At 33.6% G+C, this 16110-nt stretch overlaps 1 protein-coding gene across 2 annotated transcripts in view; it reads left to right on the forward strand.

Moving 5' to 3' along the window:
* Nucleotides 1-16110, forward strand: part of Patr-1 (Protein associated with topo II related - 1) — a 64704-nt gene that overhangs the window by 18482 nt on the left and 30112 nt on the right. Inside the window, exons 7-10 of one of the 2 annotated variants that reach the window (XM_035361462.2) lie at nucleotides 775-1167; nucleotides 3438-3498; nucleotides 9647-9697; nucleotides 15801-15867. In XM_035361462.2, the coding sequence (XP_035217353.1) occupies nucleotides 775-1167; nucleotides 3438-3498; nucleotides 9647-9697; nucleotides 15801-15867 (572 nt within the window). The remainder of the gene's footprint in view (nucleotides 1-774; nucleotides 1168-3437; nucleotides 3499-9646; nucleotides 9698-15800; nucleotides 15868-16110) is intronic. The other variant, XM_085822826.1, reaches the window with a different exon arrangement.

Genomic DNA, 16110 nt, shown 5'->3' on the forward strand with positions numbered 1-16110 from the left:
AAATTGGTTTGGCTATTCCAAAATATCATTTATCACTGCTAGTAGATTTATATATTCCTAGGCAAAGGAGTTGATGTCCATAAAATGGTGTAGCAAGCTTAATATGTGTGAAAGTGCTGCAGTTGACTGGAACAGTTACATGCAATAAAATAAGAAGGATTCTTAAAAATATTCTTAGGAAAAAACATGTATTATTTTTGTTATTGTATATTGTGTTGTTTATTTTTACATTTGTGCTTAATAATGTTGGCGAAATTATACTGGAGATCTCGGCACAAATCTGAAATTGCCAAATATATAAAATTGCCTACAGTGGAGCTGCTATAATAAAGAAGTACCAAATTTTCTGTGTTGGTATTGAAAAATCTGAATATTTATTTATTTATATGTCTCTGTTGATATTTTTGGTGAAAGGGATTTGTTCTTGAACATGTTGACCAGCTGTTATATATAGTGCTGCCTTGTGTGAGGTTTTATATAGTATATGATTGGATTTAGTGTAGTAAAAATAATTGGATGTGTTTATTACAACAAAAATTACTAATTTTAATTATAATAAACAACGCTTTCAGGGTGGCCGCTTTAGTGAAACCTCTCAAGATAACTACTTCCCTAGAACATAAATAAACAATGATATTGAACATTATACCTGTCAGAAGGGAAGCATCTTAACTGAACCTAATTGTCTTATTGTGACTGTATTTTCACTCCTGAAATATTTTGCAATGAATTAAACAAAACTGTCCCTGACTGTCTAAATCATTCTTTTTATAGGATTCATCCACAGCACTGAATTCAAGCAGTGATAGTGTTTTTTCTATTCCCTGTAAAGCATGGCGAGCAGAAGAGTTGGAAAGGAATTTATTAGCATCTTCAAATCCAGAGCGTGTTCAAGCACCTCCTGGCAGTAAATGGCCTCAAGTCTCTCAGTTAAATAGTGTTAATCATCAGAACTTTACCAATCATGTTGTAACATCGTCACAGTTTCCTACTTTGAACCAGAACCAAAACAAAAGTAATAAAGATAGAATGTTGACGAGGGAGGAAGTTGAGAGGCATATGCATTCTGATCGAAGGCTTAATTTCCCTCCAAACGTGTTTAATCATCTTGGACTTAATTCACCTCTAATGCGGCCAAATATGATGTCTCCTATAGGAACTGCTAATGTAAGGCTTTTTTAAATTTAAAATGGTATCCTTATTTATGTGGTTATACTTTTAACTCTTTGTTATATGCTATAAATGTAAAATTATTAATATATGAAGATATAAGGTTTTTGGCAGCTAGATCCAAGACTGGATCCTATGCCTTTATCAATCCTAGGCAATATGCCTAACTAAATAATAATTGAATCAAATTTTTTGTCTTAATTATGCATTGTTGCTAACTATAGCTCTTATCTATGCTGTGCTAATATGGATTTATGATCTTATGCTGTATTGATCTGATACCAGTTTCTTCTGTCATCAATTCTGTGCAGTGCTGGGCCTTTTCTGGTATCAGTCTTATGCATTGTCAATTGTATAATTGTGACAGTTCTGTGTAAGTGAAATATGTGCATTGATTCTCTTATTCATTGTCAAGATTTCCTTAATTGTGTGGATTATATGTTGGTAATTATTGTCATTCGCATGTCTGCCAGTTTTAATTTCGTGCCATGCCAATGTTTTGATCTTGTGCAATGTTAATCCTCTAAATGTGAGCGGTTTTATGAAAGCTGGGCCTCATAATCATGTCCTTTACTTTCAGTTTAGCATTTTGCTTCAGTTACATTAAAAAATAACAAAATTACAATAATTTTTTTTTGCCCTAATTGCTCCACCACGCCTTTTTGCACTGTGTCCAGAGGCGGTAGGTAGCACTGTGCTTTTTGATGGCACTGTTGCTGCTGTGGAAACAGTACAGTGATCTCCAGAACACTTGCACATCTTTCTGTTCTTTTGAAAATCATGTAGACTACAGGCAAATGTGACACATATGCAGTGTTTTTAAAATCCCTTCAAAGGAAAAACTAATTCTAGTCAAGTAGGAGGTCGAAGTATGAAACACCCAAGTTCCTAGATAAATATAGAGATTAGCAGTCCTGCTCATGTATCATTGGGTCCAGTTTTTATTCTCAGAGAATTCATGGTTTTATGTAAGTGTAGAGTACCTGTTTGGAATGGGGGAACTTAAAAGACTGGTCAGCCAAAAGTTCCCTCAAGAGCTCTTAGAAGAGGGTTGGGAGTTCCTGGAATAATCTCCAGGGATGTTCATCAAAATTTGAAGTTGTGCAGTTTGTGTACTGGGACTATACCTATGCAATTATTGGTGAAATTGTGGTAACCTCCTCACTTTCACCTGTCCTGTGTCCGCTGAACTGATGCAGTTCAAGAAAAAGCTGTTGTATTAAGAAAAATGTGATTTTCTTGATCTACATTTCTTTGAAGACATAAATTGAAGATTTTCTTTTCCGTATGGTGTTTTCAAATTAATGCATCCATAATTGATATGTAATCATGTTTAGTTGAAATCAGGTAATTTATTTTGAACAATTTCGTATGTGTTTACTTTTAAATGTTCTTTTATTAAAAATTAGGATTTTAAGCATTGTTTCCTCTAGAATTTTATTATGTTTAAAAAATTTGTCAAACATAATATATTTGTTCTTCACGGTACTGAATATTTAACATAAAGTATTAAAAGATTTGATAGGAAGGAGGAATAATAATTGACCAAAATCAACATGCTAAAAGTTTGATTTGAAAAATGACTTTTGATAAGAAACTTGATATTTGAACTCCTTGAGTTTGGGAATAAAATCCCTATGTAAATACTTTCTTTTAATTATGGTGAGAATTTCATGTATTTAAACTGTGCAGTTTTTAGAAAGGAGCAGGAACGCCACATGACTTTGATTTTTATCAAACCTAGCTCCAGCAGTTTCAGTGTTCTAGACAATAAGTGCAATTGGCACTTTATGTAAATTAAATATAATAATAAATCAGAGCATAATTGACCTTTATTTAGCTGTTGCTCTTCAAAAATTTGGCACACTAGGTGGCTGTCTGTGCTTAGAAAAAAATCTGGCTTTTATAATTTTGAGAAAGAGAAACAGTTTCCAAAATTAATAATGAGCGAAACAGGGCTTTCTTTCTTTCTTTCTTTCTTTTTTTTTTTTTTTATATATATAACCTCGAAGTTAGATTCTGAATTTTTTAGTTCAATATCATTAAATCTGCTAATTATGTTATTGTTTAATTCTTGCGCTGTAATTGAAGCAGTGGAAGTATGTTGGGACATTAAGAAACAGTCCTAGCAGAGATGCTTTGCTGTTTATTATTTTTGATTTAAAAATTCCCATTCTGTTATGTTTTTAATATATGAACAACCAAATTCTCATTTCAATTCTAAATTTTCATTATAACTATGATTTTTTTTTTTTTTTTCTTTTTAGAGTAATGGTTTAGGTGGAGTTTCAGATTCTCATCTTAGATCTTTGAAAAGGCCAATGCTTGGTAAGCACATTTTTCATTAGTATTATAAATTTGTGTAACAATTTAACAGTAGTTCCCTCCCCCATTTAGTAAACTTAATATAGGATATTTTGTTAGTAAACTTAAGTATAGGATATTTGTTTATTTTTTAAAACAAATTTCTAAAGCATACAGACTGCTTCTGCAAATTCCAAGTTCTTAGACTTCTGGGAAAAGCAAATCGAAATGCAGTGTGGGCTGAAACTAGGAATCGAGGTGTTCGTCAGTAACTTTAATGTTAATAAACCAGTTTGGATGATAGTACTTAACAATAAATGTGCAAGATATGAAAATTTATGAAGGGTGAAATCTATTCCAACGTCAGCACTTTTATTTTATTACATTGAAACATGCATTTTATTGACTGCCGTCTCAGCTTAGGCAGGAGAGTCGTGATTTTCAGTTCTGCTTCTTCCATAGCAGTTTAAAATATATTTCTGTCATTCTTAATATTTCTCTCTTTTTTTTTTTTTTAAATGCTTGGCCTGTGATTCTAAAGTCACCCCGTTTTATCCCCTTAGTTTACCATTTAAAAAAAATGAAATTATTTCATTATTGAGCCACTATGACACATGGTTTAAAAGTGGCTAATATTTTGTCTCAGTTGAGTTTGCAAAGATTTTCCTTTAATTATTTGATTATGGAAATGTAGTACATTTGTGATAGGTGCCTTTTGTGATTGTGATTTTTTTTATTTTCCATGAAGTAGAACTGATGTTCTTAAAACATATGTGTGTCTAAAAATTTATTGAAAATCTTTTTCTAATAAAAGAAAGCAATTCGGTTAAAATTATGATGCTTGCTTTTTATAAAAGTAAAATTTGCTGCTGTTGTAAGCAATTGTGCAAAGTTGATTGAAGTATTATTCACTGAAATGAAAAGCACAATTAATAAATAAATGTATATGTACGTACGAGGGCTGTTCAGAAAGTATCGAGACCAAATTTATTCTATTTATTCCAGAAAGCCCGTAGCGGTGGGACTGTGCACATCATGCATGCACATGTTTCACCGGCAGGTCTATACAGCGTGCTGTTCAGTCACACTGACTTCTTTCATGTGGAGTGTTTGCGTGCGTTCGTCGAAAACAGAAAATGTCTGAAAACATGAAGCAGCGAATCTGCGTCAATTTTTCCTTTGTAAAACGGGCACCGAAACCTACGAGATGATGTAAACAGCATTTGGAGATGAGGTGATGAGTCGTGCTAGGTTTTTCGAGTGGTTCCGGCGATTCAAGGAGAGTCGGAAATCGGTGGACAGTGATTCCCGTTCTGGATACCCGTCCACCTCTCGCAATGAGGATAAGTTTGCACAAGTGCAGTCTGTGGTGTGCTCTGATCGTCGTTTAAGAGTCTGAGAAATTGCACAGGAGTGTGGCGTTTCCATAGGATCATGTGATGAAATTTTGAGAAAGGACTTGAACATGCGCCGAGTGTCTGCAAAGCTTATGCCGCATCTCCTAACTGAGGATCAGCAATTCCAAAGACTGGCAATCTCATCTGATTTGTTTCAAAGTGCAAGTGACGATCCGGTGTTCATGAAGCTCATCATCACTGAGGATGAGTCGTGGATTTACGGATATGATCCTGAAACAAAGCAGCAGTCGTCACAATGGAAAAGCCTCAGGTCTCCTCAGCCAAAGAAAGCGCAGCATGTGCGAAGCCAGATCAAAGTCATGTTGCTTGTGTTTTTCGAGGCAGATGGAAATGTTCATCATGAGTACGCTCCCCAGGGCCAGACAGTGAACAAGGAATTCTACTTGGACGACATGAGGAGATTAAGAGGCTGTTCGCAGAAAACGACCGGTGTTGTGCTCGTCCTCTAGCTGCATGCTTCATCATGACAGAGCCCCAGCGCACACCAGCAATCTTGTGCAGCAGTTCCTGGCAAAACACGGAGCAACCCAAGTACCACATCCTCCCTAATCGCCGGACAGGTCACCTCCAGATTTCTTCCTCTTTCCCAAGATCAAAAACACCTTAAAAGGACACTGGTTTCAGGACATTGAGACTGTAAAATAGAATTCGATGCAGCAGCTTCAGGTCATCCCAAAGTCGGAGTTCCAAAAATGTTTCGAGGACTGGAAACATCGTTGGGCCAAGTGTGTTACTGCCATTGGAGCATATTTCGAAGGAGATTGACTCAAAACCTGTTTTGCATAATAAATTCAGTCTCGATACTTTCTGAACAGCCCTAGTAATATTTCGACATTTTGTGCTACTTGCGTTCAAGTAGTGACCTCATAGGATTATTAATTTGATGCTATTTTGAGTTAGTTAATCATTTAAATAATCACTTTCTTATATATCATTATTATTAAAAAATAATTTTGATTGATAGTTTTCATGAAGTCTTTCAATTTTTGAGTTTGGTAGTCTGGCACCTCTTCCTAGTTTGTAACAATCAAATTTCTGTATGGACATTCTGCTTGAGTTGTTCAGGTCTCTGCCATTTGTTCATATACAATTTGCTCTTTCTAAAAGCTTCATAAAAAGTAATCAGAAGCTAAAATATGTCAAGAAATTGTCATTAACTTTGCATTTTGACCCATTCCTGTATTATTGCTGCATTTTGACTGACAAGATGTTTGTATTAGATATCTTGTCACTTGAAAGATAATAGTCATTATCTAAAATTTATTTTGCCAGTTATACTTTCTTTCATTATTAGCCCAAGAGGTAGTCTCGAAACATGATTTTGTATTGATTTGCTTTAAATGTCATCTACTGTAAATGCATTGTTTCATTTTTCATTCGAGTACATTGCCATTCAGCAAAATGTGAGATATTAATCTTTCAAATGTAATTTGTCTGTTATTAATTAACAAGCTAAGCTCTTTAGAAGCAATACATATAGCTCTTAAAAATATTTCTTACTTTTTTAAAAATAAAAATGCATTTAATTCATGATATATCTAATTATAAAAACATTCAATATTTTTATAGAATTACGTTATATATTTTCTCACTTTTCAAATATGCAGAAGATATGGAACATTCTTACGTTATTTAAATGTTTGTTAAATGTGCATTTTATGCTGTTAAGCATATATTAATGTAGTATTGTATAAAATGTTTCGCAATTCCACCTCTCCATTTCTATTGATAATCTATACTGTTAAGCCATATGAAGCTAAATGAAATCTTTTGAGCAACCATTAAAACAGGGTTGCCACGCTACCTGGAAAACCAGGAGAACCGGGAAAAGTCAGGGAATTCGAAAATTGACCAAAATATTCAGGGAAAAGTCAGGGAATTTAAGTATTTTTGTCAAAATCTGGAAAAGTCAGGGAAGTTCATACAACGATCCCGCAAAAAAAAAAAAAGAGATTTTTGCGACGACGTCGGAAGAGGTAACTTTTTTGGCGAATTATGCATCACGTGAGTGTCATTCGGGTAGCTGGCATAGAGCCAATTTTCGCAGCTCCAATTTGATTGTCTTTTAGAAAGGCAAAGCAACTTTTGGTTTCCAGTATTCTCGAGAATCGCATGTGCAGTGCATGAACTAAAGAAAGTACCTGTTCTCGTATAAAACAAAATGGGTTTAATCCTAGTATACGGTACTATGGAGGTTAGAATCAAAGAATATGTATTGTAAAGAAGGAAAACCTCTCTGCAACAGACGTGGCTGTGGCTCCGTTCCATCATAGAGGGAAACAGCTGTGCATGTCTGATATATCTGTCACCAAAGCTCGAAACCGGTGTCGAAGTTCGAAGGTCATGTTATCAAGAGTTTATAAAATGAATATCGTTTAAAATTTCTTTAACTACTTGCGCTAAAAAGACGTGCCACGCACGTCAAGATGCTTTTGTCTCAAACCGCGAGCGACGTGAACACCACGTCGATAAGCATTTATCGCATAAATGAAAATAACGTGGTGCACACTGTTTATTTCTCGAGTTACAGCTCTGGATTGCACTCGCAGATGCGGAGCGGCGTAAATGAGACACTTTACCGCTTGTTATATTGTAGCACACGGCACCGTAACCGTGAAGTTTAGTCTTAGCGCAAGTGGTTAAACTCTAAAGGAAAAGAAAATATTTTTTGGCGCAAGTAAATTAATTCATGGATTAGTTATTTTCAGAGGAAAAAAAAAAAAAAAAAAACTACGAAAATCCGTTTTTAAAATTATTACGAAAAATCCAAGAAGAAACGTCCTTTGATAAAACGTTTCTTCTAGGATTTTTCGCAATAATTTAAAAACGGATTTTCGTAGTTTTCTTTTTGTCAAAGAGCGTTTCTTCTTAACACGCGTTTCTCAATTTCCTGTACACATCGCGGAGAGGGAAATTCTGACCGCCAGGTTCCGTCGCCAAATCCCTTGGAAAATTTTCCCTCCGCATTCTAGCGGCGTAATAGCATTTTACTTGTATGGAACCTTTTCTTCTTTACATAGACGTTCTTTGGTTAGAATAATAATGGGATTTGGCGACATCTTGATGCGCAGTAAACGGGTCATTTTGGTCTTGGCGACAATTTTCAAAATCGTGCCAAAGCCTTACCGCATTTTTTAGCATAGAATTTTACCGCAAAATCTTTTTAAACCATTTTTTTTCCTTAATAAATACCTTGCCATTTTGCAGTAAAATAAAAAAATAGTAATCAGTCATCTAGGCTAGACATGTAATATAACTATATTCGCTAAAATATAGATGATTATTCTAATTCAATTTTTAAGTAATTATTTTTATGTTATTCATATAAGTTAATGTTGCTTCTTCCCTCTAAATTTATTTATTATTAGTAAATAATATTTCCAAATTTCAGGAAATTTTCTCTGGCATAATCCTGAAATTAATTATAGCAGTATGATGACATACCATCACGAAATTTAATGCACATATTTTTTCCTTATGTATGCTGCAAAATAAATATAAAATATCTCAATTTATTAAAATAGATTACTTTCTCTCGTTTAGCTGCAGAATGTCTGCAAAAAAAGCCTTATTTTATTCCAGATTGGGAAGATTCTAATCTCAATCTTCAGTGGAGAAAACAACAACTATTATAATTATATTTGTGTTTTCAAGTGTTAAGGTTTTAAGAACATACCTCACACAAATTAAATTTACCTAAAATCTAACCTAACTATTTAGCATTGCGTTGTGATTTATAAGGACCGGATTAGCCTCGTGTTGAACTGGTGATGATCATGAGTAATAATTAAATAAAACATACATTTGTTATCCAATATATATATCTTAAATTTTATTAAGTTTCTTAAGTGGAAAACTAAACAAAATTATCAAACAAAGTATACCAAGAATAATTAAGAATAAATGTCCTCTGGGATTTATTGAATAATTAAGTGAATTTGCTACACAATACAAGTAATACCATAATTAATTTACCTCTTAGCACAGCCAACGTACATTACGCGGATAGACTGGAATTTTCTTGAAACACACCTGGAAAACCTGGAAAAGTCAGGGAATTTCATTCTCCTGTTTGAGTGGCAACCCTGTTAAAATTTGAATCCTTTTTTCCTTTCTCCCCCTGCCATTTGTCATATAAATTCTTGGTTTTGAATTATTTCTCAATATAGTTTATATACATTTTTGCTTATTTACAGATTAAAAGATTAAAATTTTTGTTGATTTCCAGGTTAAAACTATTTTAATTTTAAATGGGATATTCTGTTATAGTAAATTATAATAGCAAGTGATGTTACTTCTGTGATTTTAATTACTACTCTGATTTAATCAATATTGAGCTAAAAATAACATCGGCCCACCAACGGCCGAGCGGTAAAGTTGCTGAACACTGGTAGTTCGATCCAAGGTTCAAATCCCGCGAACGGGCTGGCTGCATGGGTGTTTTCGGGGTTTTCCCCATGTGTAACGTGTATACGAGCCAGTTTCCCTTATAAAGTCCTCCATGAAGGCATCCCTCCCCTTAGGCAGATAGCCCTAGTGTGCTTTGCCATAATTAAATACACCACACCTAAAATAACATCAGCGGAAAAGGTACACTGAAAATTTGAGCTGTTGTTGCTTGGCTGTATTTAAAAACTAAGTAGCTGGCAGTAAGATTTTAGATGGTTAGCTATAAACAAAGCACGTACCTTTAATGTATTGTAAATTAAACTAAAAATGTGATGATCATTATTGGCATATTTTTGTATTTCTAGAGAATGTTAAAGTTGACGCACCATTCCTGCAGTATCCAATTCCCAGAATGGGTAAGTTTTAATGCATTGAATGCTTCATTACTTTATTGAATACTTCATTACTTTATTGGCTTCTTGAAAGGTATTGTTGCATATGTACAGGTTCAGAATGTATTGAATGCACACAAACCGATTATTGCTCTTTTAAACACTTCTTCCCAAAGTGCAGCTCCTGTGTATCGAATAGATTTTCGAAATCTAGAGTCTAATTTCGGGAAGAATTTAAATGATATTCATTGCATCTGCACTCAGAGAAGCACTGAGATGGCAGTACTTTATTTCAGAATATCATTGATTTGCATTTGCCACTGTAGAGAATTGAGTCTTGTACACTTGGCAGGAGGTCTTTCCATCTAATCTGAATAGCTTTAGTGGGGGTCAAAAGGACATAAGTACAAATTTAAACGCATCATAATTGTGTCCAGCTATTGCTATGGATTACTCAAAGCCGTCAGATTTCTTGGAGACAGCAGCAAAAACTATCAGTGATTTGTTGTTCAACAGCAGTAGTTCTTTCTCCAATTTTCCCAACTTTATTTTCAACCTTGTTTATTCTGCCTTGTTTAGAATTGAACTTCTTATTAAGGGAATAATTTTTCTTTTTATTTCCTCTTGACCTGTTTCAATCTTTTCTTGAGCAGCATTAATCTCTTTAACAGATGAGCTAACTTTTATTTCTTCTGTAAATGCAACAAAGACTGAACAGTTTTTTTAGTTTCTTCTCCATCGCTTTTGTCACTGGCATTTAATCCAACTGATGCCAAAATTTGTTACATGTGTATGGATTCATAATGGGTTGAATGCACACAGAACTGATGATAGCTTGAGAAAATTTATTTTCCCAAAAAGAAACAATTCACAGTTATACTCGTACAGCACTTCTGAGCATGACAGAGCATAATCAGTAGTTATTACTTCAAACTACTAAGAATATTAAACAATACACTGCAAAGTGCATGTAAAGAGCAAAGTTCACATGGATGTCTCTCAATACTCCAAACTCAGCTGAAAACTGAGATATGATGCTCTCTCACCCTTCCACCGAGAAATTTTGAGTACTTTCAATTTCTCAATGCTGTTAGTTACATTTGGGGCCAGTGACGTTATAGGGTTCAGATCACTTATGCAGCTATCAAAGCAAAATGTCACCGAATGTTCATCAAGGTTGGAAACTTTTGGTGATTTCTTCTTGCATGTGTGGTCTTTAATTACTGTACTACAGTTATGACTTCTAAGAAAGAAAATGTGGAAAATAAAAGCAATGGAAAGAAAAATTAATAATCATCTGACAAGGAAAAGATGGAAATTTTTTTTAATCACTTGCGCTGCTTTTAACTTCACGGTTACGGTGCCGTGCACTACAATATAACAAGCGGTAAAGTGTCTCATTTGTGCTGCTCCACATCTGCGAGTGCAATCCAGAGCTGTAACTCAATAAACAATCTCGTTGTTAGGCAACGTGTGCACCACATTATTTTCATTTTTGTCATAAATGCCTATCGACGTGGCGTTAGTCGCTCGCGGTTTGAGACAAAAGCATCTCAACGTGCGTGGCATGTCTTTTAAGCGCAAGTGGTTAATTCAAATAAGATTAAGAGAAATGGGTAAAATGTCAGAAACTGCAAAATTTTGTAAGAAAGCAGGGCAACAGTGCACGCAATGAGTCTCTATAATGATAATCCAATGTCACATTTTGGCAAAACCCTCAAAAAAAAAGGGGGGGGGGCAAAACAACTGCCATTGGATATAGTTGTTGTTAAAGTCATGCACATAAAAAGCATCAGCAGAGAGCAGTGATTAAGGTAGTTAGTCATGATCAATTTCAAAAGTAAAATGCTGATTAATTTGTGTTATGTATTTTACTTTATGGATTATGTTTTGTATTCGTGTATTGTATGTTTTTAATAATTTTTATATGATTATTTTTGCGTTTAATATGATTATTTTTAGGGTAATAATGAATTTCCATTATTTCGTATGGGAAAATTTATTTTGATATATAAGTGCTTTGGATTGTGAATACATTTCCGAAATAAATTGTACTCACAAACCAAGATATGTGATTTATTATTTGTAAACAAATATGTTTGTGAATCTGCTTACTGTACATTCACTCTTTTGTCAGAACAGCATTGTGACTGACTTATATTGGGTTGTCTTCTGAAAATCCATGACTTATTTTTCATATGTTTTTCAAAGGTCCGTTATTTATAAAAGGAACAATGAGCAGTCGATAGTACATTGCCCATTTTGTTCAATAAACGTTTGCTTTCTTTTACAATAATGAGGTTCACTAATCCTCATTATTACTAAAGAACCTAGTTTTTTATTTGGAAAAGGTAAACAAGGTGCTGATTTATGGCTTCATCTGAATTGAATGTTATACTATGAAAGAAATTTTGAAGAAAATGAAGGATGTGAAAAGTATTAGGGCACAAGATCAAGTGAGTATGATGCGTGGCAACACGTTTCATCCAAAAATCCAATAATTTTTGTCAGGTGATCAAACTTGTATGTGGTCTTGTGTTATTGGGATGAAATGCAGTTCCTATATGATTAATGAGCTCAGGAAGTTTCTGGAAGATAGATTCGTTGAAACTGTCTGGTTGGGGACAGCAAACATTTGAAATGATTTTTTGGGTCATTGGTAGGAGGTTGGAACCAAGACCACTCATAAGTTTGATCATTGACAAAAATTACTGGAGTATGGATGAAAAGTGTTGTCACATGTAACATACTCGCATGATCTTGTGCCATCAGATTTTCACTTGTTTTGCTCTTTTCAAAATTTATTTCGTGGTATACCCTTCAAATCAAATGAGACTGATTGTAAATCAGCACCTTGTCCAGCTTTTTGCCAATAAAGCCAGGTTTTTTTTGTTAATGAGGAATTACGAAGCCCGTTAAAAAGAAAGCAAACAGTTATCTAGCAAAGAGGACAATGTACTATTAACTGCTCATTGTTCCTTATATGAATAAATGACCTGGGAAGAACATAGGGAAAAAAAATGTGTCATGATTTTCCTTTCAACCCAATAGTTATTATACTGTGTAAGTTTTGCTAATGTATTTAATGCTTTAGCAGCCTTAACCAACTAATATTAGTTAAAAACTTTTCTCTTCACTTTCCATTTCTTTTGATACATACAGGTTTCTCACAACTGGTTTATCTCTCTCTCTGGCTTCCTTAATTCATTCAGTAAATTTTGCTGTCAGAAAATGGAACTAGAAATTTGATAGAAGGAACACTTTAATTCATTGGTTATAATGATTAATCATTAGTTGTTATTTCTTAAGCAGAATTTTGTTATATAACATTCAACTGTAATGAGGTTGATCCCGAAGCAAATTCATAAACTTCTGATTACTTCCAAATACCATGCTTGTATCTATATCATATAGCATTCCTATTGGATATAAGAATGCTGGACTGTAAAAATTTTATTATGAGTAAAAATTATTTTTTTCCTTTGAGGGTTCTGAGTGAGTACAAAATATGAAAAGAATGATTTTAGAAGTTGTTTTATGTTAATTAACAAATTGTTAGGGCTTGGATCTGTACTAATGCTTCTCTGACTCTCACCAGGATGCGAATGAGCATTTAAAGCAAAGGTTTTAAATAATTAGGTAGAGAAATTTTTCCAGTGACCCTCACAGCTTTCTTTTGATCACCTCTGCCAGTTAACATTCTGGCATTAGCCATTTACTCGCCTATATTTTATTGCACAATTAAAGTTTGAGTCACTTTAGTTTGGCCAAATTGTGCAGCCTCAGGCTATGAACCCATTTTAAATTGTAAATTCAACGTTATGTTATCTCAGTAACTGTAAGTGGTGAAGTTTTGATTGTATGCACAAGTTGCACCTTCTATTAAAATCAGTCTTTTATATATATATATATCATATGTAAATTTTAGTGGTGAAATGTGCCTTCTGTTAAAGGCAGTCTTATATATACAGAGTTGCCACGTTACTGGGAAAACTGGAAAAAGTCGGGGAATTCGAAAATTGACCAAAAAAGTCACGGAATTTAAATATTTTAGTCCAGAAAAGTCAGGGAATGTCATATGGCGATCCTCCCAAAAAGCGAGTTCTGCGCCAACGTTGGAAGCGATCACTCTGTTGGCGAATTATGTATCGGATGAGCGTCATTCGGGCAGCTGGTGCGAAGACGTTCTTTGGCTGCCGTAGAGCCAATTTTCGCAGCTTCAATCAGATTGCCTTTTAGACAGGCAAGGCAAGTTTCCGGCAAGTTTGATTTCCAGTAACCTCGAGAATCCTAAGACTCGCATGTGCAGTGCATGTTGAACTAAAAAAATATCTTCTCATTCTCGTATACAACAAAATCTGTTTAATCTTAATAACCATGGAAGCTAAAATAGTCCCCATGTACTCTGTTCTAATGTAAGAACATCTATGTAAAGAAAGAAAGGTTTCATAGACGTAATGTAAACCAGTTTGCTATAGTGCTGCTAGAAAGCGGAGGGAAAAACTCGCCAAGGGATTTCGCGACAGAACCTGACGGCGAGAATTTCCCCCTTCGCAATGTGTATAGGAAATTGTGGAGCATGTGTTAAGAAGAAACGTTCTTTGACTTTCGCGATAATTTATACTCAGATTTTCGTACTTTTTTGCTCAAAATACCTAATCTATTAATTAATTTACTCGTGTGAAAAAATATTTTCTTTACCTTACAAGTTTAAAGAAGTTTGAAACGATATTCGTTTTATGTACTCTTGATAAACTTTACGTTCGAACTTCGGTGACAGATATTTCGCACATATGCAGCTAAGTTGGGACAGAGCCATTCCTATTGCAGAGAAGTTTTTTTACCTTAATAATACATATTTTTTTTTTATTCTAACCACCATGTACAGTACACATGGGATATGGTGACATTATGATAAGCAGTAACAATCTCTTTCTGTCTCTTTTTAAGAAGGTGTTGGGCAGTAAAACGGTCATTTTTGGTGTTAGCAGCACTTTTCAAAATTGTACCAAGGCAAAGACTAAGATTTTACCGCAAAATCTTTTTAACTTTATTATTATTATTATTATTATTATTATTATTATTTTTTATTTTAGTAAATGCTTTATTTTTTATTTTGCAGTAAAATAAAAAAATAGTAATCAGTCATTTAGGCTAACGTTTAATATGACTATATTCGCCAAAATATCATTGATTATTGTAATTCAATTTTTAAGTAATTAACTTCATTTTAATGTTATTTATATCATTTAATGTTCTTCTTTCCTCTAAATTTATTTATTATTAGTTAATAATACTTTCAAATTTCAGACAAATTTCTCTGGCATAATTCTGAAACTAAATCTAGCAGTATGATGACATACTGTCACGAAATTTAATGCACATATTTTTGCTTATGTATGCAGCTAAATAAATATAAAAATACCTGAATTTATTTAAAAATATTAAATAGATTTCTTTCTTTCGTTTAGCTGCAAAATGTCTGCAAAAAAAATTCATTTTTTAATCCAGATTGGGCAAATTCTAATCTCAATCTTCAGTGGAGAAAACAACTCCTATTATAGTTATAATAGTAATGCTTTCGGGATTATATATATATGCAGTTGGCAAATTTTTGTGTTTTCAAGTGGTACCATAATTAATTTATCTCTCAGTGCAGCCAACATGCACTATGCGGATAGACTGGAATTTTCTCAAAACACACCTGGAAAAGTCAGGGAATTTCGTTCTCCTCTTTGAGTGGCAACCCTGTATATATTAAAAAGGTTTATTTAAAATTTTCATAAGACTGTTATACATTTTCAGATGGAGTGACAACTAGATTGGAAGTCTAATAGAGTTTTGAGGACTTTAAGTTAATATTTCTCAGTTAACCCTATTAATTTTTGCTGACAAATGTAATTGTATTGTCCATTTGTTGATTAAAGGATATATACTTTTCTAAATTTTAGATGCATTAAACATAAAAATTATGCTAAATGTTCATAAAAATTGATTATTTTGTAAAATTAAAACTAAATTAATTTTATAAATATACCTGATTTAGTTGTTTACATAAAAAGTTGTAATAAATCTTTAGAACGAATTAAATCTTTTCATTTGATTACTTATTTTTTCTTAATTTTAGGTCAACTGCCATTAAGGGGTCCTCCATTGCCAAATCTATCACCGAGATTTACTCCTCCAAATGTAAAGTATGTCTGAAGTGATTTATTTTCTTTAAGATGAGACTGTTGAAATGCCATGTACTAACTGATAATTTATTGTGATTGATTTTACTGATTATTACTAATTTTACTTAAATATTTTGCTGTCTTGAGATTCAGGACTTCCTGAATTGAGAATCAATTATTTTCTGAGATTCTCTTTGGAAATTTTCAATGTTCTGAGAAAAATCTGTAATTAAAAAGGACCAAATTGGAGAGAAACACAGCAAT

This window comes from Stegodyphus dumicola, chromosome 8 (assembly GCF_044657685.1).
Source record: "Stegodyphus dumicola isolate Sdum_Otavi_A_Nest chromosome 8, ASM4465768v1".
Classification (NCBI taxonomy): domain Eukaryota; kingdom Metazoa; phylum Arthropoda; class Arachnida; order Araneae; family Eresidae; genus Stegodyphus; species Stegodyphus dumicola.